The sequence below is a fragment of the Cucurbita maxima genome, unplaced genomic scaffold, assembly GCF_002738345.1.
Source record: "Cucurbita maxima cultivar Rimu unplaced genomic scaffold, Cmax_1.0 Cma_Scf00014, whole genome shotgun sequence".
Taxonomy (NCBI): domain Eukaryota; kingdom Viridiplantae; phylum Streptophyta; class Magnoliopsida; order Cucurbitales; family Cucurbitaceae; genus Cucurbita; species Cucurbita maxima.
This window is the reverse complement of record NW_019272030.1, coordinates 3,683,770-3,707,234: the sequence shown is the minus strand read 5'-3', so window position 1 is coordinate 3,707,234 and position 23,465 is coordinate 3,683,770. Positions and strand designations below refer to the sequence as shown.

Here is a 23,465-nt window from a genome sequence, read left to right as displayed (position 1 = left end):
TCTATTTTTTAAAACGAAAAAAAAAATAAAATAAAAGAATTTTCTGAGTCCATTGAATGGAGCATGTCAATAAAATGTTTTGTCTTTTTTTTCACCGTCAAACAATATTATAATCTAAATTATTCTAACAAATAATTCCAAAACCTAATTGAGATTTTAGTATAATTTTTATATAATTATGTAAACGGAATAGAGCAAGCGTAGGGACAAAATGGGCATGACTTATATGAAAATAAAATAAAATAAATGATATATATTATTTTTAATAATTGGTCAAACCAAAATTTCTTTGCATTTCTAATTTAAATTATGCTTATTATATTAAAAAAGTGAGTAACAAAAATAACATTAAAAAAAGACAATATATTAAATTTAAAGCTTAATATATATTTTAGAAAAAAGAAAAAAAAAGAAAAAAGAAAATAACACCCCACCTACCATATTTTAGAAAAATGTGATCATACAATAAATATTTTATAAAAAGTTCTTTTAGTATTTTAATGTACAATATTCTATTATATCATTAACAAAAAAATGCTGTAGAGCCCCATTAGTTCAAATAATGTTGCTTTAAAATAAATAAATTTCTTTTTTTGTTTTGTTTTTTTTTTTTTTTTTTTTTAATTATTATTATTAAGAATCTCGGGGAGGTAGGTCCAAATTTCAAATCTATAACTCTAGGTCAATAATATACATTTTAACTATTTGAGATACATTAGAATTAAATCAAAGATAAACGACTTCTTTCCTGTTTTCAAAGGTCACCGATCTATGATGTTGCAGTGNAAAAAAAAAAAAAAAAAAAAAAAAGGAGACCGGAGGAGTGCAGCCATTGGAGTACCATTTTAGAGTAAAATTGAAGAAGGAACAAAATTAGCGTATGGAATGGTTGAATGGTTGAAGAATGGACGATGACTGGGTTTGGCCTTTTGGCATGTTCCCCAATCAGCGGAGGCCGGAGGGTATAATCAAAACAAAAGCAACGTTGTCAAATTCAGCGATTCATTAGTAGATTGCTTGCTTTCCCACTTGGCTTCTCAGATCATTGCTTTGTGCAGTTGGGTTGTGACCCACCATTTTAAATTTTCAGCCAAATGTAACTACTGCGATTCCATGCATTTCTTTCTTCTGGGTCATTCCTAATTTGCCCTCTGCCTTCATTACCGTATTGTTACTCTCGAAGTTCTCGCTATTTCTTTGAGGAGTTAATGCACAGGCAGCGGTTTTCACAAGTCCAAGAAGCGCGTGTTCGTGCATGTGGGGGGTTTTTTTTTTTAGTGTTTAAACCCAGTCAAATCTCGTGGTTTTAGCTCTTTTGTGTTCTAAATTCACTGGAGCTAGCCTCCCCATTTTGATTTGGGTTTGTATTTGTTCCGTTTCTGCGACTTGTGAAGTTGAAAGCATTTGAAGGAGGTGTCTTCTTAGCAAAGATTTTGTTTGTTTCTCGGGAAATGTGAGCTGGGTTTTCATATACTCGTAGGGGTTTGTTGGACATAATCGTTCATTTGCCCCTTTTCTGTCAATTTGGTTGGGAGATTATGAAGAAAGCATCGACCTATCATCCTTGAAGCTTTATTGAACGTTTCTGGTGTGTTCTCTTGGGACTCTGTTTTTTTGGATCAATTTCGTTGTTGGGTACCCCCAATTGGTCATATTCAGTTCATCTCAGCTGGTTTTTGAGCGGAAGCTACTCTTAGCGCCAGAAAGAGCAGACCCAAGAAAGGAGAAAAGGAAAGAAAACTTTTGACTTAATCAATTGGGGAAAATCAGAGAAGATAAACTCGTACACACCCTTCTTCAATTGTCGCTTTCATGGCGTATTGGGACCTGAAAACTCTTCCATAAAGTAAGCATCATGCAGTCCTCAAGCTTTTTCTGTTCATATTTTGGATGATTTTGCTATCCTTGGAAACGAAGCAGTCTGCAATTTTCTTCTTTTTTCTTGACCAGTGACCATTGATGAGCTTGTTTGAGGTCTTTTAAGACTGCTCTGGTTGGCGTATACCGGAGCTTTGAGGAACATACCTGAAAGTTCATCTCAGAAAGTTGTTGGAGATGGCTGATAATGAAGAGGAGATGCGATCTTTGGCCTTGACGCCCACTTGGTCTGTTGCTTCTGTGCTAACCATTTTCGTTGTAGTCTCCTTGCTCGTGGAGAGGTCCATTCACCGGCTAAGCACTGTAAGCATTTCACCTAGTGGTTCTATCATAACTGACCCATATGAATCTTTCATAGCCATCACTCGCATACTTGTTCATGATTGTTCCTTTTGTAATCTCAGTGGTTGAGGAAGACTAACCGAAAGCCATTGTTAGAGGCAGTGGAGAAAATGAAAGAAGGTAAATGGCTATGCCATTCACTCAATCACTCAAGACGTGCTTAGCTTATAATTAAGAGCTTTGCTATCCATTCTTCTTATGTCTTAACTCATAGGCATTTGATTTTCTGGTTTCAGAGTTGATGCTTCTTGGATTTATTTCTCTCCTTTTAACAGCTACATCAAGCTTAATATCAAATATCTGCATCCCATCAAGGTTCTATAATACCCCTTTTACTCCATGTACCAAAGCCGAGATTGATGAACAAAAAGAAGACAGTTCATCTAAAGAACGGAAACTATACACCGTTTCGGTATTACCCCATTTGTTTAGGCGGATGCTTGATGGGAATGAGAAAACCTGCAAAGAGGCATGTCATAGAGTTCACATGACTTAAATAACAACTCTTTCTTCTTCCAAGCTAATGCTGATTGAAGTTTTCAAATATTCGTTGTGCAGGGTTATGAGCCGTTCGTTTCGTACGAGGGTCTCGAGCAATTGCATCGCTTTATCTTTATAATGGCAGTAACTCATATATCTTATAGCTGCTTAACAATGTTACTGGCAATCGTAAAGGTACTTTATCTCGACGGACGTAGAATATTGGTATTTGATGAGAAATTGCAAAATAATCACAAATGTTACTAGTTGTAATTGTTTGATATATGATAAATCAGATTCACAGATGGAGAGCTTGGGAAGATGAAGCCCATATGGACAGACATGATTCACTAAAGGGTAAGCTCTATGGTCGTATTGTGGGATTAGAAACACAGCATTATTGTAATCATCTTCTGTTTAGCGTTAGATATACAACTAGAACGAAACTAAGCCTTATATCGTCCTCTCGAGTACCGTTTTGTTTATGATACTGAAAATTTTAGTTAGTTTAGTGCAATATTCATGTCGATCTTTGTTGATTCAATACTGTTCGAGAGTTTGGAATCATTCATGAAACAAATATTTCCCCTCCTATATCTTGAGTTCGTGTTGTATCGAGTATGTAGTATGAAGGACGTTTGCTTTCTTTTAAGGTTCCAAGTGAGCTGACGATTTCTTTTTTATTAGAAACAAATTTCTCACGCTAACAATTAGTTCTATACCGCCATAGATATCACGAGAGAAATGACACTGCGGAGGCAATCGACCTTTGTTCGATATCACACTTCACATCCTATTACACGGAACAGCTTTCTAATCTGGGTGGTATGCTTTCAACTTCCACATATTTTACTTTCATTTTGATTTAGTCCCTGTATTCCTAATAAATTGCAGTCTTTCCTCTTACCCTTTCAAAGTTTTACTGCTGCCTTGACATATCTTCTGCTTTGAACTAATCGAATTTATGAATTGTAGACATGTTTCTTCCGACAATTCGGGAATTCTGTAGTTCATGCTGACTACCTCACACTTCGCAAGGGCTTCATCATGGTTCGTCGAAATGGTTTGCTAGCATTTTTGTCAGTAGTTGCCTACTCTCAAGCTGTTATATTTTGGGAATCTGTTGCTTAATCCCTAGTTTGAGTTTGGAGGACATGTGCAATAGTTACAAATTTTTATTATTTCAATGCATGAATCCGTGTTTGAATTGTTCATGCTAATATAAATCGTAGTAAAATCCAACGTAGCTACGATATTTAAGGTGGCTCATCTACAGCTGATAATGTATGTTTTTTTTTTTAAGGTACTTAATCTGTATTCTTATGACCCGAAATAGTAAAACATGTTTTTTTGTATTTGATCTTATTTGTTGCAGAATCATCACCTCCCTTTGACGTATGATTTCCACAGCTACATGATTCGCTCCATGGAAGAAGAATTCCAAAGGATAGTAGGTGTGAGGTAGGTGAAATGACCACAAATTTCAATTTCGATACCGTTTGAATGGGATATTCGATATCTGCATTCAGTCTGCAACACGGAGGTATTCGAATACGAGGGGCATACTGTGGAGCCCTTTTTAAAAAACATTGGAATTTGTGAGATCCTACCTCGGTTGGAGAGGGGAACGCAACATTCTTTATAAGGACGTGGAAACTTCTCCTTAAAAACCTTGAGGGAACAAGCCCAAAGAGGACAATATCTGCTAGTGGTGGGCTTGAGTTGGTGCAGTGCTATTTTGAGATCTCACGTTGGTTGGAGAGGAAACCTCTCTGTAGTAAACGCGTTTTTAAAACTGTGAGGCTGACGAGGATACCTAATGGCCTAAAGAGGACAATATCTGCTCGCGGTGGGCTTGGGTCGTTACAAATGGTATTAGAGCCAGGATCGGGCAGTGTGCTTGCGAGGACGTTGGGTTCCCAAGCGGGGTAGATTGTGAGATCTTGTATTAGTTGGAGAGGGGTACGAAACATTTCTTATAAGGATGTGGAAACCTCTCCGGCTTTACTATGTATGCATGCATATTAGACCCCATAGGAGATGTGAAAGCTGATACATCTTCTCTTCAATGCAGCGCTCCGTTGTGGGGATTCGTCGTTGCTTTCATGCTGTTTGATGTAAAAGGTAAAACTCTCTGTTGGAGAAGTGGTTTGATCCAATTGCATGAAATATATCATTGTGTTCATCAATCCTTTCTTTGCATTACTGCAGGATCTAATCTGTACTTCTGGATAGCATCCATTCCAATTGCTGTGAGTGCGCTCTCTCCTTTATATCTCACTCCTCGTACTCTAATTTCATTATCTCTCATAATCAAAAACAACTTCTTAGCTTGTTTAAATAGATCATTTTTCTATACCAGCTTTTTTAGATCTTGTTTGAACCCGATACGTGTTGATACCTTGTTTTTAGCTTGTTCTTCTCGTGGGCACGAAGCTGCAGCATGTCATTGCAACGTTGGCATTGGAAAGTGCTGGTATAACCAGTTCTTTTTCGGGTCCGAAGCTAAAGCCAAGAGATGATCTTTTCTGGTTTAAGAAGCCTGAACTTCTCTTGTCCTTGATCCACTTTATCCTTTTCCAGGTCTATATTGATTATTTACATTAGAATGATCGGAAATCGACCTTTTTGTTTATATCGGATTTGGTGAAGCTTTTTTATTTAACCTTCCTTGCAGAATGCGTTTGAGTTGGCGTCGTTCTTCTGGTTTTGGGTACTTTCCTCTTTTCATAATTATGACCAACTTAATTTCTATGGATATCGAACATTGACTGTCTGAGATCCCACATCGGTTGGAGAAGGCAACGAAACATTCTTTATAAGGGTGTGGAAACCTCTCTCTAACAAACACGTTTTAAAATCGTAAGACTGATGACGATATGTATCGGGCCGATGTAGTCAATATCTACTAGCGGTGGGCTTAGACGGTTACAAATAGTATCAGAGCCAGTCATCGAGTGGTGTGCCGGCAAGGACGTGAGTCCCTAAGGGGGTGGATTGTGAGATCCCATATTGGTTGGAGAGGGGAACAAAACGTTCCTCGTAAAGGTGTGGAAACCTCTCCCTAACAAACGCGTTTTAAAACCGCGAGGTTGATGACGTAACAGATCAAAGCGGACAGTATCTGCTAGTAGTGGCCTTGGGCTGTTACAGCCTGGGCGTTGCAGTTTACAACGAAATAATAGGAAAAATGAAATGGAACTAACAAGATCACGAAATAAGAAATACGGATGGAGAAAACTCTGCTAGAACTACTTGTTACTAATCCTTCCTTTTTTCTTTTTAATTTACAGTGGCAATTTGGATACAATTCTTGCTTTATTAGGAACCATATGCTTGTTTATGCAAGACTCATCTTGGGGTATGCATAAATTGAAGTTATTACTCGTTACGTGCTTGCATAAAGAGCTATTTTCGTTGCGTATGATATTCGGTTTTTCTGTAGATTCGCCGGGCAGTTCCTTTGCAGCTACAGCACCTTGCCCTTGTATGCTCTGGTAACTCAGGTAACAGTTTCGGACACGATGGTCGAGCTAGTTTCTCTTCGTATTCTGAGTACTCAGATTAACCTTTGCTTTTCTTAGATGGGAACAAACTATAAAGCTGCATTAATTCCACAAAGAATAAGGGAAACAATCCATGGATGGGGCAAGGCAGCAAGAAGGAAAAGAAGGCTTGGCATGTTCACCGATGACACCACGATTCATACCGAAACAAGCACGGTTATGTCAATTGAGGATGATGACCGTCGGCTTATCGATGATACTTACGAAACTACTACTGGCTATACGACAATCGAGTTACAGCCAATTTCCGTACAAGAACAATCCGACCCTGTTGTTAATGAATGGCCAAGCAGAGCTAGAACGTCGCTTCTGCAATCCTCTGCGTCTCTTTCTTCACCGGTTGATCCGAAGTTGGAGGTTGAAAACTTTATGAGAAGCTTTTCTATGCCAGTTAAAAGATAGTATACTCAGCGCAGCAATGATATAACATTCGACCGAAATCAAGTGTCGAGAATATACGAGGTTAGAGGTTTATAGGAAAGAGATACTCATATCGAACATGAACTTAGGGAAGTTAGCATATATGTAATATATTCATAAAAGAAAGTTCTGTATTGATATTAAAAGATGAATTCAGATCATGAAGCTTTATATTTGTAAGCCACAAGCAGTTTTGATATTATTGACTAAGATGTTAATGTTGGTCATGAAGAGCTTCATGTCTTAAGTTCCTTAATGCATTGGAGTCATTGATTCACTGCTGGGACGATCGGAGTTGGATTCATTCTGTTCCTCGACCTTGACATTGGTTCTCACACAGCCACAGCACGGGCTCGGTCCCTGCCATTGGCACGACGGAGGAGAAGGATGGCCAACCGAGCCAGCACAACAGTTGTTGCTCGGATTCTCCACACACCCACATCCATTTTGGACACAATGAGGAGGGGAGTTGTCATAGTCGCCTCCATTCCCACAGCAGTTCGGTGAACCGACGCAGCTTCCCGTGTGACCGTAATTGCAGCAGTCCTGCGCATAAGGCAGACGTTGGCCTACAACCTCGCTCTGAGCAATGGCGTCATCGATAACTTGTTCATTGGCAAAGCCAAGGTGAAGAAGGGTGCAGAAGAGCAGAAAGAGAGTGAGAAACTTGGATTTGGAAATGGCCATTTCTGCAGAAGCTCTTCTTGTGTTCTTGGGCAGGCTATGAATGGATTGTGAAAGTGAAGATCTTGCATGGCTTTTTATATGGGATTGTGAGACAAGGGGCAGCTTTTCATGAACATTAAAATGCAAAAGGCACACAAAGAGCATTGTGTGGTTTCTTCTTGAAATTTCGTCCGACTATATAAACAGATGAACTATGTTTAAATTGATATATTTTTTATTAATATATCTGGGTCTAAAAAGCCCATAGACCATCAAGACCCAATCTTTTTTAGAAAAACGTATAAAATATCGATTATTATTTTAAAAGTCAATAATTTAATATCTCGCTTAATTATTAAAAGAAATATCATTTTCAATGTATGATCGAGTTATTTAGCTTATTTTTATGACTTATTTGACGAAAGGTCTCACGAGAATTTAGACCAATAATATTAATTCAAAATATTATATTATTCGCTTGCCAGCTGGACATTTGATATTAGAAAAAAAAGAAAAAAAAGGTAAAAAAATTATAAATATATAGGGTAGAGAGAGAGAGAGAAAGTGGTGGATCCAAGGAGGAGGAAGGGATAATTGAGAAAGAGTAGGGTGTGGTCTTCTGGTGAGAGGGCACAGCTCTTAAATGCCTATGTTTCTACCTCATCCCCTCCACCTCTCTCTCTAAATTTCTTTTTATTAATAAATAATTCTTTTATTTCAAGAAACCGCTCGTTATCGATCCAAAATTTACTTCTGTTTTGGCTCGAAAATATTTAGTTAATAAAAAGAAACATTCGATATTTTATACTCGAGGTTAAATCTACTAGGAGCAAACACAATCATGTATCTTGTCCGACCCAGTACACCAATGTGTTATTTCTATCTTATTTTATGCACTTTACTACAATCAGATAAGATTCAAGAACGGACGAGATATGATTAGATTTATATTTAATTTGAGTTATTAAAAGAGTCGGTTGGATGATATTAAAAATATATGATAGGATGGAAATATATCTAGTTTGAGGCTAATGCAATTATTTATTAGAGTGGAACCTCTCTAACTAACCGCTAAAATAATTTCATAACTTCATAACTATTATAGTAGAAATTTTGTTAGGTAATAAATAAAATTTTATATAATGTCTTCCACTGCTAAAACACCCGCATTTTTATTGTTCACTATTTAAAGCCTCAAATTTTGACCTCACTTTCTGGTATGTTACTGTGAAATGAATTAAAAAAAAAAACCTAAATTTGACCACACTTTAGTACTAGAGTACGGGGAACGAAACATTTTTTTATAAGAGTATGAAAATCTCTCACTTATAAATGTGTTTTAAAACTGTGAGGCTAATCGACGTAACAGGCTATAGCAGATAATATCTGTTAGCGGTGGGCTTGAACTATTACAAATGGTAACAGACACTGGTAGGAGTAGGGCTAGACCCTCTCCATAGTAGGTTTTAAAATTGTGAAGCTAATAGCGATACATAACACGTCGAAACAGACAATATTTGCTAGTTGTTGACTCAAAATGTTACAAATAGTATCAGAGGCAGACACTGTGCGATGTACCAACGAGGATGCTAGGCCCCCAAGAAGGTGGATTGTGAGATCTTAATTAAATAAAGGAATGAAAGCTTGCTTATAAGAGTATGAAAACTTTTCACTAGCAGATACATTTTAAAACCGTGAAACTGACAACTCTGCTAGTATTAGACGTGAGCTGTTACACACTAGTTTGTAGTCTAATGAGACCGCGTCTAATCTAATCTATACTTGAAGTAATATGAGTCTAGCACGAATATCGAGATATGGGATTGGATTAAGGAGGTTAGTAGCACATGGGGTGAGTAATTAAGGAAGAAGGTCATGTGAGTATGTGCCCAACAGGAGAAGTCGCTTTATGCCATCTATATCCTCCTCTCCCATTGCCATGCTTAATCCCCTTGCTTGGTTGCTGGGTTGCACGCCCACCTAGCCACCTTCCCCACTTTTCTCACTTTCACCCAACCAACTCCCTCCCAACGTTATCCATTTCCCCGCCCCCACACGCTACGCCACGTCTTTCTTAAATATATGCTCTAATGTTTACGTTGGATATACATGATTGTTACATGGAGGCACTAGTTCGCGATTAATGTTATCCATCGGTAGTTTTCTAAATTTTAAGTAGTTGTCTAGATTATGGGACCTAGTTCAAGCCAACGAGCGCCAAACATAAACTTACAAGACTTTTAGATGTGTTATTGTGTCTAATCAAACTATAATCACAGTTGAAGCTGCACATTGGCTTGACAATCATCATAATTCTTCGAATGTATCGATTTAAACTAAATAAATGATCGATAATTTTCGTATTTAAAATCAAACATAGATTACTGTTAAGGATAGTTGACCGTTCATTAAGGCAAATATCTAGATATTTGCCTTACATTACGGGTTACCATATTTTCTCTTTTACTAAATGCAAATATATTGTATTCATTTATTATTCTTTCCTTTTATCGCTATTTCCTTATTATTTGTAATTTACCTTATTTCTGTATTCTGTAAATGATTATAAATAAGAGAACTCTCGCCACCATTTGGGTGTGGTGGATTAATCAAACATTCACATGGTATCAGAGCCCTTTCGGTTTAACAACCCTGATCCTTTCTTCTCTATGGCTTCCGAATCTTGTTATCATCTTCTTCCTTTCAATACTCTAATCCATATGATCACCATCAAACTTTCTTCCTCCAATTATCTTCTTTGGAAAAGCCAACTTCTCCCTCTTCTTGAGAGTCAAGACATGCTGGGCTATGTCGATGGAACTATGGTTCCACCACCTCGCTTTGAACCAGAAACCTCCTCAACATTCAACCCCAAATATTTGGCATGGAGAGCAGCCGATCAACGACTTCTCTGTCTCCTGCTCTCCTCTCTCACTGAGGAAGCCATGGCTGTTGTCGTTGGTCTCTCTACTGCACGTGATGTTTGGCTTGCGTTGGAAACTACGTACAGCCATCAGTCAAAAGCTCGTGAACTGAGACTCAAGGATGACTTGCAGTTGATGAAACGTGGCACAAAACCTGTTGCTGAGTATGCCCGTGCCTTCAAAAAAATTTGTGACCAACTTCATGCCATTGGCAGACCCGTCGAGGACATTGATAAAGTGCATTGGTTCCTTCGTGGACTCGGCACCGAATTTTCAGCTTTTTCTACTGCTCTGATGGCTCTCACCCCTATCCCCTGTTTTGCAGATCTAGTCTCTAAAACTGAAAGTTTTGAGTTGTTCCAGCGCTCCCTTGAGTCCTCTGACTCCACTCCTACAGCATTCATAGCCACTAATCGTGGCCGCACCCATGAAAGTCACCCTGCTTCCTTTACCAACCAGCGAGGTCGTTCTTATTCTCACAAAAACAACTCTTCTAATCGAGGACGAACCCACTCAAGTCAGGGTCGTCGACCACCTCATTGCCAAATATGCCGCAAAGAGGGCCATTATGCTGACCGCTGCAACCAACGGTATGTTCGACCTGATTCTTCTCATGCTCACCTTGCTGAAGCCTTTAACACGTCATGTTCTATTGCTGGACCTGATGCTGCTGATTGGTTTTTGGACACTGGAGCTTCGGCCCATATGACTGCCGACCCATCAATTCTGGATCAGTCTAAAAATTACACGGGTAAGGACTCTGTGATTGTAGGAAACGGTGCATCCCTACCCATTACCCACATCGGTACTCTTTCTCCTGTTCCAAATATTCACTTATTAGATGTCTTGGTTGTCCCTCACCTCACTAAAAATCTTCTTTCCATAAGTAAATTAACGTCTGATTTTCCTCTCTCCGTTACATTTACTAATAATCTTATTACTATCCAGAATCATCAAACAGGAAGGGTGGTGGCAACCGGTAAAAGAGATGGAGGGCTATATGTGCTGGAGCGCGGCAACTCTGCTTTTATTTCAGCCCTTAAAAACAAATCTTTACGTGCTTCATATGATTTATGGCATGCTCGTCTGGGTCATGTGAATCATTCTGTTATTTCTTTTTTAAATAAAAAAGGTCATCTTTCTCTTACGTCTTTATTGCCTTCTCCATCATTATGTAATAGTTGTCAGCTTGCGAAAAGCCATCGATTGCCTTATTCCCGCAATGAACGTAGGTCGTCTCATGTGTTAGATCTTATTCATTGTGATCTTTGGGGTCCTTCTCCCGTCAAATCAAATTCGGGTTTTCTTTATTATGCTATTTTTATTGATGATTATTCTCGATTCACTTGGTTTTACCCTTTAAAATTTAAATCTGATTTTTTTGATATTTTTCTTCAATTTCAAAAATTTGTGGAAAATCAATATTCTTCTCGTATCAAGGTATTTCAAAGCGATGGTGGTACCGAATTTACTAGTACTTGTTTCAAAACTCATTTACGTAATTCTGGCATCCACCATCAACTCTCTTGTCCATATACACCTGCTCAAAATGGTCGTGTTGAGAGAAAACATCGTCATGTGACTGAGACTGGCTTGGCCCTTCTCTTTCACTCTCATCTTTCTCCTCGTTTTTGGGTTGACGCCTTCAGCACTGCAGCTTATATTATCAACCGGTTGCCTACTCCACTTCTTGGAGGTAAGTCACCCTTTGAACTCCTTTATGGCTACACTCCACATTATGACAATTTTCATCCCTTTGGTTGTCGTGTTTATCCTTATTTGCGTGATTATATGCCTAACAAGCTTTCTCCCCGCAGCATTCCTTGTATTTTTTTGGGTTATAGTCCTGTTCATAAAGGGTTCCGCTGTCTTGATCCCGCCACCACTAAGCTATATATCACCTGCCATGCTCAATTTGATGAAACTCACTTTCCTGCTATCCCTAGCTCCCAAGCCCAACCTCTTTCCACTATTCCTATTTCAAATTTCTTGGAACCACATCTTCATCATATTGATTCATCCCCCCCTACCACTTCATCACCGCACATTCCTCAATCCAGTTCATCCCCGTGTGATATTTGTTCTGACCTTGTAGATGAGTCTGTGCAGGTTGATACTTCTCTTGCAGGTTCCACTTTGTCACCCTCGACTTCTAATTCAACCTCTATTGAACCTCCTGTTGATTTCTCTTCTTTGGGCACTCATCCTATGATCACACGCGCCAAAGCTGGTATATTCAAGACTCGTCATCCAGCAAATCTTGGTATGTTGGGCTCATCTGGACTTCTCTCTGCTCTTCTTGCATCCACTGAGCCAAAAGGATTCAAATCTGCGGCTAAGAATCCTGCTTGGGTGGCTGCCATGGATGAAGAAATTCGAGCGTTACAACAAAATGATACTTGGACTTTGGTTCCTCGCCCTGCCAACACCAACATCGTGGGCTCTAAATGGGTGTTTCGTATTAAATATTTGCCCGATGGATCCGTCGAGCGTTTCAAGGCTCGTCTCGTTGCCAAAGGTTATACTCAGGTTCCTGGTCTTGACTACACTGACACTTTCAGTCCAGTTGTCAAAGCTACCACTGTCCGTGTTGTGCTTTCTATTGCAGTCACAAATAAATGGCCTCTTCGACAACTTGATGTCAAGAATGCTTTTCTCAATGGAACGCTTATTGAACGTGTTCATATGGAACAACCTCCTGGGTATGTTGATCCTCGATTTCCAAAGCATGTTTGTCTATTAAAGAAAGCTCTCTATGGCTTAAAGCAAGCTCCTCGTGCTTGGTTTCAGCGTTTTAGCTCATTTCTTCTCACACTTGGGTTTTCTTGTAGTCGCGCTGACACGTCCCTTTTTGTCTTTCATCAGCAATCTAACCTTATCTATTTGCTTCTTTATGTTGATGACATTATTGTTACCGGCAACAACTCATCTCTTATTAACAGCTTTACTCGCAAGCTTCATTCTGAGTTTGCTACCAAAGATTTGGGTTCTCTCAGTTACTTTCTTGGTCTTGAAGCTTCACCCACTCCTGATGGTCTCTTTATCAGTCAGTTAAAATATGCTCGAGATATTCTTACTCGTGCTCAGTTGCTCGATAGCAAACCAGTTCACACTCCCATGGTTGTTTCTCAACACCTGACTGCTGATGGTTCTCCTTTCTCTGATCCTACTCTCTACAGATCTCTTGTTGGCGCCCTTCAGTACTTGACTATCACGCGTCCAGATATTGCCTATGCTGTCAATTCTGTCAGTCAATTCTTGCATGCCCCTACTGCAGATCACTTTCTTGCTGTCAAACGTATTCTTCGCTATGTCAAAGGAACACTCCACTTTGGTCTTATCTTTCGTCCATCCACTGTTCCTAGTACGCTAGTCGCTTATTCGGATGCTGACTGGGCTGGTTGTCCCGATACTCGTCGTTCTACATCCGGCTATTCTATTTATCTTGGTAACAATCTCATTTCTTGGAGTGCCAAAAAGCAACCTACTGTATCACGCTCCAGCTGTGAATCTGAGTATCGTGCTCTTGCCACAACTGCTGCTGAACTTCTTTGGGTTACGCATCTTTTGCATGACCTCAAGGTCCCTATTTCACAGCAGCCCTTACTCTTATGTGACAACAAAAGTGCTATTTTTTTGAGCTCTAATCCTGTTTCTCACAAGCGGGCCAAGCATGTTGAACTAGATTATCATTTCCTTCGAGAACTTGTTATCACTGGCAAACTTCGTACACAATATGTACCCTCTCATCTCCAAGTTGCTGACATCTTCACAAAGAGTATTTCTCGACCTCTTTTTGAATTTTTCAGATCCAAGCTTCATGTTCGTTCAAATCCGACGCTCAGCTTGCGGGGGGGTGTTAAGGATAGTTGACCGTTCATTAAGGCAAATATCTAGATATTTGCCTTACATTACGGGTTACCATATTTTCTCTTTTACTAAATGCAAATATATTGTATTCATTTATTATTCTTTCCTTTTATCGCTATTTCCTTATTATTTGTAATTTACCTTATTTCTGTATTCTGTAAATGATTATAAATAAGAGAACTCTCGCCACCATTTGGATGTGGTGGATTAATCAAACATTCACAATTACAATTTATATTAAGTTAATTAGATCAAATCAAATTAAAGATTTCAAGACAAATACGAATAGGTTTGATTTGATCTGATTTGATTAAACCTGGCATGCATGATAATACCATATGCTTATGCATGCAAATTGATTAGGAGGTTAATCTTGTAATTATGGTGATGATATTATTATGTGTATGCAATAATATCTTTTTTTATTAAAAAAAGAAAAAGAATAACTATTATTAAATTAATTATCAGATTTATGATATATAAAATATAGGTAATTATTTGGAAGCCTATAATTATTTGACCTCACTTTAGAAGACATAGAGAGAACTTAGATGCTGACTAAGCTTAATTAACATAGTGTAAATTTAATTATTCTTTTATGTTTAATTTATAATTAATTAGTCAAATCTATAGATTAATAACTTAAACATAGAAACCGCTATAAAAATAGATGCATCTAAAAATAAAATAAAATAAAATAAAATAAAATAAAATAGAAAACATTATTGGTTTGATGACCCACTTAATTTAAAAATAATATCTAAAATCTACCCCACAAAATACCAATATTGGCCTTCCTCCACCGCCAATCAAAAAATGATTTTGATTTTAAAGCAAAAAAGAAAAAGAAAAATCGTTTTAATAATTAATTCTATTGAGCCAAAAGACTGATTTTTATTTTTAAACCAATTTAGTGCAACTTTTTATATATTCTCTAGGAATAGCAAAAATCAAAGGAATAAATAAATGCATAAATGTAAAGTTCCTCTTTAAATATGATTTTATTGGTAAGAAATTGCAACGCATAAAATATATTTAATAGTTGAAAGCTTAGTTTTAGTCGCGTATTTTTTAATTTAATAATATTAAAAAGTATACCATACAAGATATTTAGTTATTATTTTATCGTTCTAATTTTTAAATTTAAAATTGAATTTTTTAATTGAAAAATAATTTCGTAAAAAGATTTAAAATTAAAAATTGCATTCTTAAGGTCAAACATGACCAATAATACTTTTAGTGATATTTTTGAAAATTACAAATGATACAGTTCAGCCCTAACATGAAAATAAAAACCTTACTTAAAATAAAAAATGCTATTGATTAAATATTTACTTGAAAAGCTAAAATTAACCCACCTTATTTTCCACTAAAATAATAAATGTTTGAATATGTACCTCGTAAGTATTTTAACATTTAATTAAACAAAATTAAAATAGAATTTTACGACACAAAATTATAGTTTATAAGTAAAAAAATATTGTCTACATTCCTACCTATACATTTTAGAAAAATCAAAAGTAAAACTATTAGAACTTATGTTTGATGTGGATAATATCATACTATTGTGGAGATCCGTAGTTTCTAACATGGTATCAAGACTCCAAAGATTGATGGTCCATAGAAGGAGTCGAGGCTCGACTAAAGAGAGACTGCTATTTAAGGGCTTCATATAGGTCTCAAGAGGAACAATATTATACCAGAGGTTCATTCAATTCAATCAAATAAGAACAAGAATAGAAACAACTTCGGTTTTTTATTTTGTTTTCAATTAAAAAAGAAAAGAGAAAAAAAAGAGAATAATATTCTAGAGCACATGAGAGTATGATTTAGATGCTTATTAAAACTGACATAGCTGTCTTAATAAATACATAATCACACAGCTAAACATGAGCAATGAAATATTTAGTTTATGATATCAGATTCCCATTAAAGTTAAGAAACTAGATATCATATTCATACTTGCTGCGCCCAGGATCCAACCCTCTCTTTTTCATTCAAAAAAGTGTTCTAAAATTGTTGCCCTTTTTTTCACTGTAATGACCCTACTCAACTGAATCACTGTGCCATGGAGCAAACAAGGAAGGATCTGTCTGTCTTTCCAAATTATTTCTTCAACCAATAAATAAATAAAAAATACCTTCTTCTTCTTCTTCCTCCTTTAAATTAGCAGTTCATTTCAGCAAATTGAGATCTATTTCTTCTGTTTTAATGGCACTATCTTCTTCCTACTGAAATTTCCCCACAAATTTCCATCTGGGTGTTCGTTAATTTGTTCCTTTTCGCCTCTGTTCTTCGTTTCGATCGATACCCAGATGGCTCCGAGCTCTGTTGTTGTTACAATTGAGAAGCATAACAGCTTCCCTTTAGTGGAAATCAATGGCTCTGATTCCTTGTTGCTTCCGGAGAAGCAGAAGGCTGCGAGTCCCAAGCAGCTCACATGGGTTCTTCTTCTCAAAGCCCATAGAGCTCTGTTTTTCTTCTCATGGATGGCGATGACTATGAAGGCGGTGTTTGCTTCTGTTAAGAAACGCATTGCTCATGCGGATATTAACGAAGAGGATTCCAAAAGCCGTAAGTTATATAGATTCATTAAGGCTTTTCTTGCGATTTCAATTACGGGTTTGATCGTCGAAGTTATTGCTCATTTCAAAAAGTGGAATCTGCGAATGATTCAGCCATTGGAGCTCGAAGTTCATGGGATTATTCAATGGTTTTACGTCTCGTGGCTTTCGTTTCGTGTTGATTACATTGCGCCAATGGTTCTCATGCTTTCCAAATTCTGCATTGTTCTGTTCTTGATCCAATCTCTCGATCGCCTTGTTCTCTGCTTCGGCTGCTTTTGGATCAAATACAAGAAAATCAAACCCACGATTCAAGATAACGCTTATGATTTGGAAGATGCTTCGAATTTTCCTTTGGTTCTTGTTCAAATCCCAATGTGTAATGAGAGAGAGGTAACGAATCAGTACTCCCCTGATTTCATATGACACAAGGTGTTTGATTTTATTCCTCAATGAATCTTCTGATTTGTAAACTCCGTTGAATAGGTCTATGCGCAATCGATTGCTGCTGCTTGTGAGCTTGACTGGCCGAGGAATCGGATTTTGATTCAAGTTCTTGATGATTCAGACGATGGAAATCTTCAGCGTTTGATCAAAGAAGAAGTTCTATCATGGAATGAAAAGGGTGTTAATATTGTTTATCGACATAGATTGATCCGAACTGGGTACAAAGCTGGGAATCTTCAGTCCGCCATGGCCTGTGATTATGTTAAAGATTATGAGTTCATAGCTATTTTAGATGCAGATTTCCAGCCCAACCCAGATTTCCTTAAGCTAACAATCCCTCATTTCAAGGTACTGATGATGTTTTTATGAACATGACAGGGAAATCCCGAGCTTAGCTTAGCTTACGTTTTTATGAACACGACAGGGAAATCCTGAGGTGGGGCTTGTCCAAGCTCGTTGGGCGTTTGTTAACAAAGAAGAAAACTTGCTTACCCGACTCCAAAACATCAACTTGTGCTTCCACTTTGAAGTGGAGCAGCAAGTTAATGGGGTTTTTCTCAACTTCTTTGGATTCAATGGAACAGCAGGCGTTTGGAGAGCGAAAGCGCTCGAGGAATCCGGTGGCTGGCTCGAGCGCACGACGGTGGAGGACATGGATATCGCAGTTCGAGCACACTTGAAGGGATGGAAATTCATCTTCCTCAATGATGTCAAGGTGCTTTGTGAATTGCCTGAATCATATGAAGCTTACAAGAAACAGCAACACCGTTGGCATTCTGGTCCTATGCAGCTCTTCAGATTATGCCTTCCTTCCATCATTACTTCAAAGGTAAAACTCTCATCAAACACTACGCCACATGATCCATTCATTGAGCTTAAACTTTCAAATCATTGCAGATATCAATATGGAAGAAGACGAACTTGATATTCCTGTTCTTCCTCTTAAGAAAACTCATACTTCCCTTTTACTCGTTCACTTTGTTCTGCATAATTCTTCCATTAACAATGTTCATTCCAGAAGCAGAGTTGCCTCTGTGGGTAATCTGCTACATCCCAGTGTTCATGTCCTTACTAAACATTCTCCCATACCCAAAATCCTTCCCTTTCTTGATCCCATATCTCTTGTTTGAGAACACCATGTCAGTGACAAAGTTCAACGCCATGATTTCGGGGCTATTCCAGCTCGGAAGCTCATACGAATGGGTCGTGACGAAGAAGACAGGACGATCATCAGAATCTGACTTCCTAGCATTAGCCGAACGAGAGTCGAAAACATCGAACGAGGACAAGATTCTAAGGAGACATTCGGAGTCAGGGCTGGAGTTGTTGAGTAAATTGAACCAACAAGAGAAGCAAATGGCTTCAAAGAAGAAGAGAAACAAGGTGTATAGAAAAGAGCTAGCTCTTGCTTTTCTGCTGCTCACTGCAGCTGCCAGAAGCTTGCTGTCAGCTCATGGAGTTCACTTCTACTTCTTGCTGTTCCAAGGGTTGTCGTTCCTGGTGGTGGGTTTGGACTTGATTGGCGAGCAAATGAACTGAAAATGTGTTGGGAGTGGATTTGATAAGTAAGTTTTTTTTTGTTTTGTGTTTTTGAAATGGATTAGATATATAAATGGTTTAGAGGTTTTTTATTCAGTAAATTTGTACAATGATACGATATAGTATTGTTAGTAATATGGGCTTCAAAACACCAAATAATGGCAATTCTAAGTTATTTAATACCTGTTCTTGTTCTTTTTTTTTTTTTTTTGGAAAATGAAAATTGTTCTTCATTTCCAAACATTTTAATTTGTAATTAGTGCAGTTTACTGGGTGGATTATGTCTAAACATGGATGAAATTGTGTTTATCAAAATTTATCTTGAAAATTACAACTAAATCAATATAATCTTGTTTAAATAAAAGAATTTGTTCTTTTTTATAATGAAATTAAAGGGATAGTTGTGTCATTTCCTTAAATGTTTTATATATATAATAACTTTTCAAAAACTAAAAAGAAAAAGAATAATTTATACTTCGAAATATAAACCTCAAAATAATAATTATATTAAATAGAAAAAGTTTATGAATTAATCAATTTAAACTATATAGTAAGATTATGTTTGAAAAATACATTTTATTGGTAAATTAATAAAAATATCCATAAATTTTATATTTATCTCAAAAATTCCTTAAAACTTTTAAATTTTTAATTAAATTATTAAACTTTAAAAAAAAAAATTATTTAGAGTTAGTTTTAGTTGGAAATTTCAAAAATACTTTTAATTTAAAAAAATATTTTAAATTTAAAAGTTTAATAAATACCTTCAACTTTTTAAAATGTTTATATTTAAAAAAAAAAATTAAAGGTAGAATTAACAACCTTGACCTTTAAAAAATATTCAAAAAAAAAAAAAAAAAATCTTACTATTAATATAAAATAAATCTATCTATTTTGTTTTATTAATGTTATTTTTTAAATTTAATAAGTATTTTTAAAATTAGTTAATTTCCCCCTAATTTAGGAGACCAATATAAAGTCAAAGTTTAAATTAATACAATAATTTTGTTTTAAGAAAAAATGAAAACCGGTAGTCTAGTGCTCTTTCTGGTATCAATATCTAATTGGGAAGATGCTACTTAGGCTTCCTCCTCGTCTCTGGGTTTTCGATTATTCTGTATAGGCGTCAAAGCTTGTTCTTTATAATTGGAGAATTTTCTAACAACTTCAATTTTGCTCTCGCTCCCCGATTCAGGTTCGTTTCCTTTCTACAATTTCTACGTAATTCGGTGGTTTCTGGGTATGTATGTTGGTATCTGAGAAGAACTAAGATGACAAAATTTGTAGTTTTTATCGATTGTGGTTCTGGGTCTGCAAACATTACTCTCTTACTCGAGACATGTGAACGCGTTTCTTTTTCCATGATTATTATCTCCCTAATTAATGGTTGAATCATGATTCGTAATTCATGCCGATAAGCTGTTTGTTGAAATGTCTAAGTTAACTATTTATTGCTTATAAAGCCTCTTGAGCTTTGTTTAACTGCCCATGTTGTTGTTTGGTGCTCAATGTTATTTCAGTTGCTACCATATAAAAGAAACAGATAATGTCGTGGGCTTTATCAACTTTTGTTTCCTCTGAAGTTCCTCCCGTTTATGTTGTTGCTACTGCTTCTAGTCCATTGTTGGGTTGCACCACCAGCTGCTTGGAGGTAGTTGGTCCTAGAAGAACAAGGCTCCAATTATCTCTTTCAATGAAGTGGTCAAGTATGAGAACTTTTGCCACAGAGTTTAACAGAGTGTCTCATTTGCCGTCACGCCAAGAAACTTGGGAAGATCCAGATGATGGAAGCGGCAGTGATTTTGACGAGGAAGATGAAGAAGAAGAAGAAGAAGAAGTGGATGAGTATGACTTGAATTTTGAAAGTGATTGGGAAGGTGAAGGAGATGTTCAGGCCGTCTCTACTACTGATCAGCCTGCTGCAAACAAGTATGAGGAGGATCTTCGGAAAGGTTTTTACTGGCCTTCTTTTAACTTTTTGATCTGTTTCTCTTCTGGCCATTGCATATATGTTTCTCTCTTGCAATTTTTTCATTAAGAATATTGAAAATATGTTGAATGATGAAAGGGAAAGGTAGATTTTTTAGTCATTGATAGTTGATACTTAAGAACAATTCTACTTCAATCTTTTAAGTTTCAGTGAGTCACATTTTGATCTTTAAGATTTTCACTTCCATTTAAAATCTTATGTGAGGCCTGTGGTCACGGCAAGAAAGATTTGAGCCTATAAACAGAACGGTTCCTTTAAAGTAAATAGAAGCGTGACGTAGAGCAAATAAAATCAAAAGTGCATATATGAAAGATGCCATAATCGTATAACAATTTGAGCATCCAGGGAGTAGTTCAAAACACCAGATGGCTCATTTTTCTTTTGTTTATCTTGTAAAGACATTGTTTTTGTTTCTCTTGTAAAGACATTGTTTTTGTTTCTCTTGTAAAGACATTTGTGGGTTGCTTGTTCTTGTTCATGCCCATTTTACTTGCTGAAAATATACATTGTTTTATGAAGGCACAACCATAAGCAGTTTGATTCTAGAATAAAAAGTATATGGTAGCACCAGTTCTTTAATTGGCTTTCACCTCTCTTCTCTAGGACTGGACAGTGTCACTCTGCTGTTAGCTAATTTCCGATTATGGGTGGGGGTTGTTAGGAACCACGAACCCCCACAATGGTATGATATTGTCCACTTTGAGCATAAGTTCTCATGGCTTTGCTTTTGGTTTCCCCAAAAAGACTCATACCAATTGAAATGTATTCCTTACTTATAAAAACCATGATATCTCCTTAATTAGCCAATGTGAGACTCCCTCCCAACAATCCTCAACAATCCTCCCTTTGAACAAAGTACTCCATAGAGCTTTCCTTGAGACCTATGTAGCCCTCGAACAGTCTTTCCTTAAGCGAGATTTGACTCTTTTCTCTGAAGCCCTCAAACAAAGTACTCACTTTTTTACTACACCTTCGAGGCTAGCAACTTCTTTGTTCGACATTTGAGGATCCTATTAGTATGATTAAGTTAAGGCATGACTTTAATATCATATTAAGAATGACGCCTCCCCTTTCTCAACAGGGGTGCCCAATGATCCTTTATTTGTGATCTTTTAATGATACATATCTAAGATTTTGCCCTTTCTCAGAATCTCGTAAAGATCAAAGGACTGTTAATTATTGCAGAGATTGAACAACTTTTGGAACCCGAAGAACGAGCGATACTACAGCAGAATGCAACTCTGAATGTGGATAAACTGTCGACTGTAATGCTTCAAAATACTCAAATACCTTTTTCCCTCTTATCTATCTTTTGAAAAGGCAGCAACTTTCTTGTTTTATTTTTCTTCACACTTCTATTTAAAGCTATCTGCTTGACAAAAAAAAGTTATTGAACCTTTCATGTTCAGTCGAAATGGAATCCACTTCACACTTTTGCGCTATCAAGTCAGATTATTCCAATGGACAGACTACTTGAAAGTGGATTTGACATCGACTCTGTCGACGAGGTGAATATTATCGATATAATCCAATTTCTACATTTTATTGTTTGAAAACATAGATTCTTTACGTGAACTTCTTAGTCAAGGCTTTATGTGGTGAATCAGGATGGTTTTTCTGCTCTCCATAAGGCAATTATTGGCAGAAAGGACGCTGTCATTGGTCATCTTCTAAGAAAAGGTGCAAGTCCTCATATCAAAGACAAAGTAAGAAGTTTATTTAGTTATGCTGCTTATCCAATTAATTTCCTAGGACTGTGCTTTCAGAAACACCATGACTTTAAGTAATTTTTTTCTTCATAGAATGGTGCTACCCTGCTTCATTATGCTGTTCAAGTTGGTGCAAAACAAATTGTGAAGCTACTAATAAAATACAATGTGGATGTCAATGTTGCAGATTCTGTGAGCTTTTTCCTTCAGAAAACTACAAAAAATGAAGCATCTTGTTTAATTTTCTTGCTACAAGTTATAATAACTCTGCCTTGAATACTTGTATAGGATGGATGGACGCCATTGCACATTGCTATCCAAGGTAGAAATAGAGATATAACTAAGATTTTGTTGGTCAATGGAGCAGATAGGAACAGAAGAAACAAGGTAAGTTTTGAAACATATTCATCAAAAGTTTCCAACTTAGCAAATTTGAAACCGAAACCTGTTACGTAAGGTTAAATATTAAAACATTTTGATTTTAAACTATTTCTTAGTTCTTGTTCTCGGACAGTAAACATGACATAGTCATGCATTTCAGGATGGAAAGACACCCTTGGATTTGAGCTTGTGTTATGGGAAAAACTTCAAGTCATACGATCTTTCCAAGTTACTAAAAGTAGTGCCTGTTCGTGGAGCGTTTTGATGTGCCAATTTGAAACATCCTTCTGCTTGCATTGACCACTTTGTATTTAAGTCTTTGGTTGAAGTCCACAAGACCTTGGTTGCATAACTCTCTTTCATTCTCTAATAGACATAGTAATTAATGTGTTCATTAATCTTTAATGCATTTTTTTTAATTAATAATACTATTTTCTATCTAGTTTAGTCGAGATATATTTGAGAGGCATGAACATTTTAAAGTATATTTTTACTTCGTAATTTTATGCATATAACTAGAGGAACCTATGGACTGTAAACTCCTTGTTATTATCACCTGGCCTGCAAAGTATGAAGCTATGGAGGATGCCGAATCATCCTCCATTTGGCTCCTATATGCCGTTCTATACGCCAAAATTTAGATCCATCTGAAAAAGAAACAAACGATTCTTTGTCCGTTCATATTTTGA

General features: G+C 36.8%; 4 protein-coding genes across 5 annotated transcripts; 3 read left to right on the top strand and 1 right to left on the bottom strand.

Moving 5' to 3' along the window:
* Nucleotides 1-874: 874 nt before the first annotated feature.
* LOC111489530 (MLO-like protein 11) lies at nucleotides 875-6,913 on the top strand. 2 transcript variants are annotated; one of them, XM_023137809.1, is made up of 16 exons: nucleotides 875-1,846; nucleotides 1,951-2,181; nucleotides 2,283-2,340; nucleotides 2,496-2,689; nucleotides 2,779-2,895; nucleotides 2,997-3,057; nucleotides 3,431-3,525; nucleotides 3,676-3,750; nucleotides 4,076-4,161; nucleotides 4,775-4,824; nucleotides 4,912-4,952; nucleotides 5,113-5,283; nucleotides 5,378-5,413; nucleotides 5,994-6,061; nucleotides 6,146-6,206; nucleotides 6,285-6,913. In XM_023137809.1, the coding sequence occupies exons 2-16, from the start codon at nucleotides 2,056-2,058 to the stop codon at nucleotides 6,666-6,668; spliced, it is 1,623 nt and encodes a 540-aa protein (XP_022993577.1). In that variant the 5' UTR covers nucleotides 875-1,846; nucleotides 1,951-2,055; the 3' UTR covers nucleotides 6,669-6,913. The 2 variants fall into 2 exon arrangements, with proteins under 2 accessions (XP_022993577.1, XP_022993575.1); XM_023137807.1 differs by having other exon boundaries at nucleotides 876-1,846; nucleotides 2,457-2,689.
* Nucleotides 6,804-22,666, bottom strand: LOC111489599. Its single transcript, XM_023137908.1, has 3 exons — nucleotides 22,660-22,666; nucleotides 20,182-20,188; nucleotides 6,804-7,419 (listed from the first exon to the last, which is right to left on the bottom strand). The coding sequence occupies exons 2-3, from the start codon at nucleotides 20,184-20,186 to the stop codon at nucleotides 6,939-6,941; spliced, it is 486 nt and encodes a 161-aa protein (XP_022993676.1). The 5' UTR covers nucleotides 20,187-20,188; nucleotides 22,660-22,666; the 3' UTR covers nucleotides 6,804-6,938.
* On the top strand, nucleotides 16,177-18,876 carry LOC111489521 (xyloglucan glycosyltransferase 4-like). The gene is made up of 4 exons (XM_023137781.1): nucleotides 16,177-17,103; nucleotides 17,197-17,505; nucleotides 17,582-17,986; nucleotides 18,055-18,876. The coding sequence occupies exons 1-4, from the start codon at nucleotides 16,462-16,464 to the stop codon at nucleotides 18,694-18,696; spliced, it is 1,998 nt and encodes a 665-aa protein (XP_022993549.1). The 5' UTR covers nucleotides 16,177-16,461; the 3' UTR covers nucleotides 18,697-18,876.
* On the top strand, nucleotides 19,704-23,170 carry LOC111489568 (ankyrin repeat domain-containing protein EMB506, chloroplastic). The gene is made up of 8 exons (XM_023137870.1): nucleotides 19,704-19,891; nucleotides 20,217-20,648; nucleotides 21,872-21,951; nucleotides 22,096-22,194; nucleotides 22,294-22,392; nucleotides 22,489-22,587; nucleotides 22,684-22,782; nucleotides 22,937-23,170. Exons 2-8 carry the CDS (start codon nucleotides 20,243-20,245, stop codon nucleotides 23,039-23,041), a joined length of 987 nt encoding a protein of 328 aa, XP_022993638.1. The 5' UTR covers nucleotides 19,704-19,891; nucleotides 20,217-20,242; the 3' UTR covers nucleotides 23,042-23,170.
* Nucleotides 23,171-23,465: the final 295 nt, after the last annotated feature.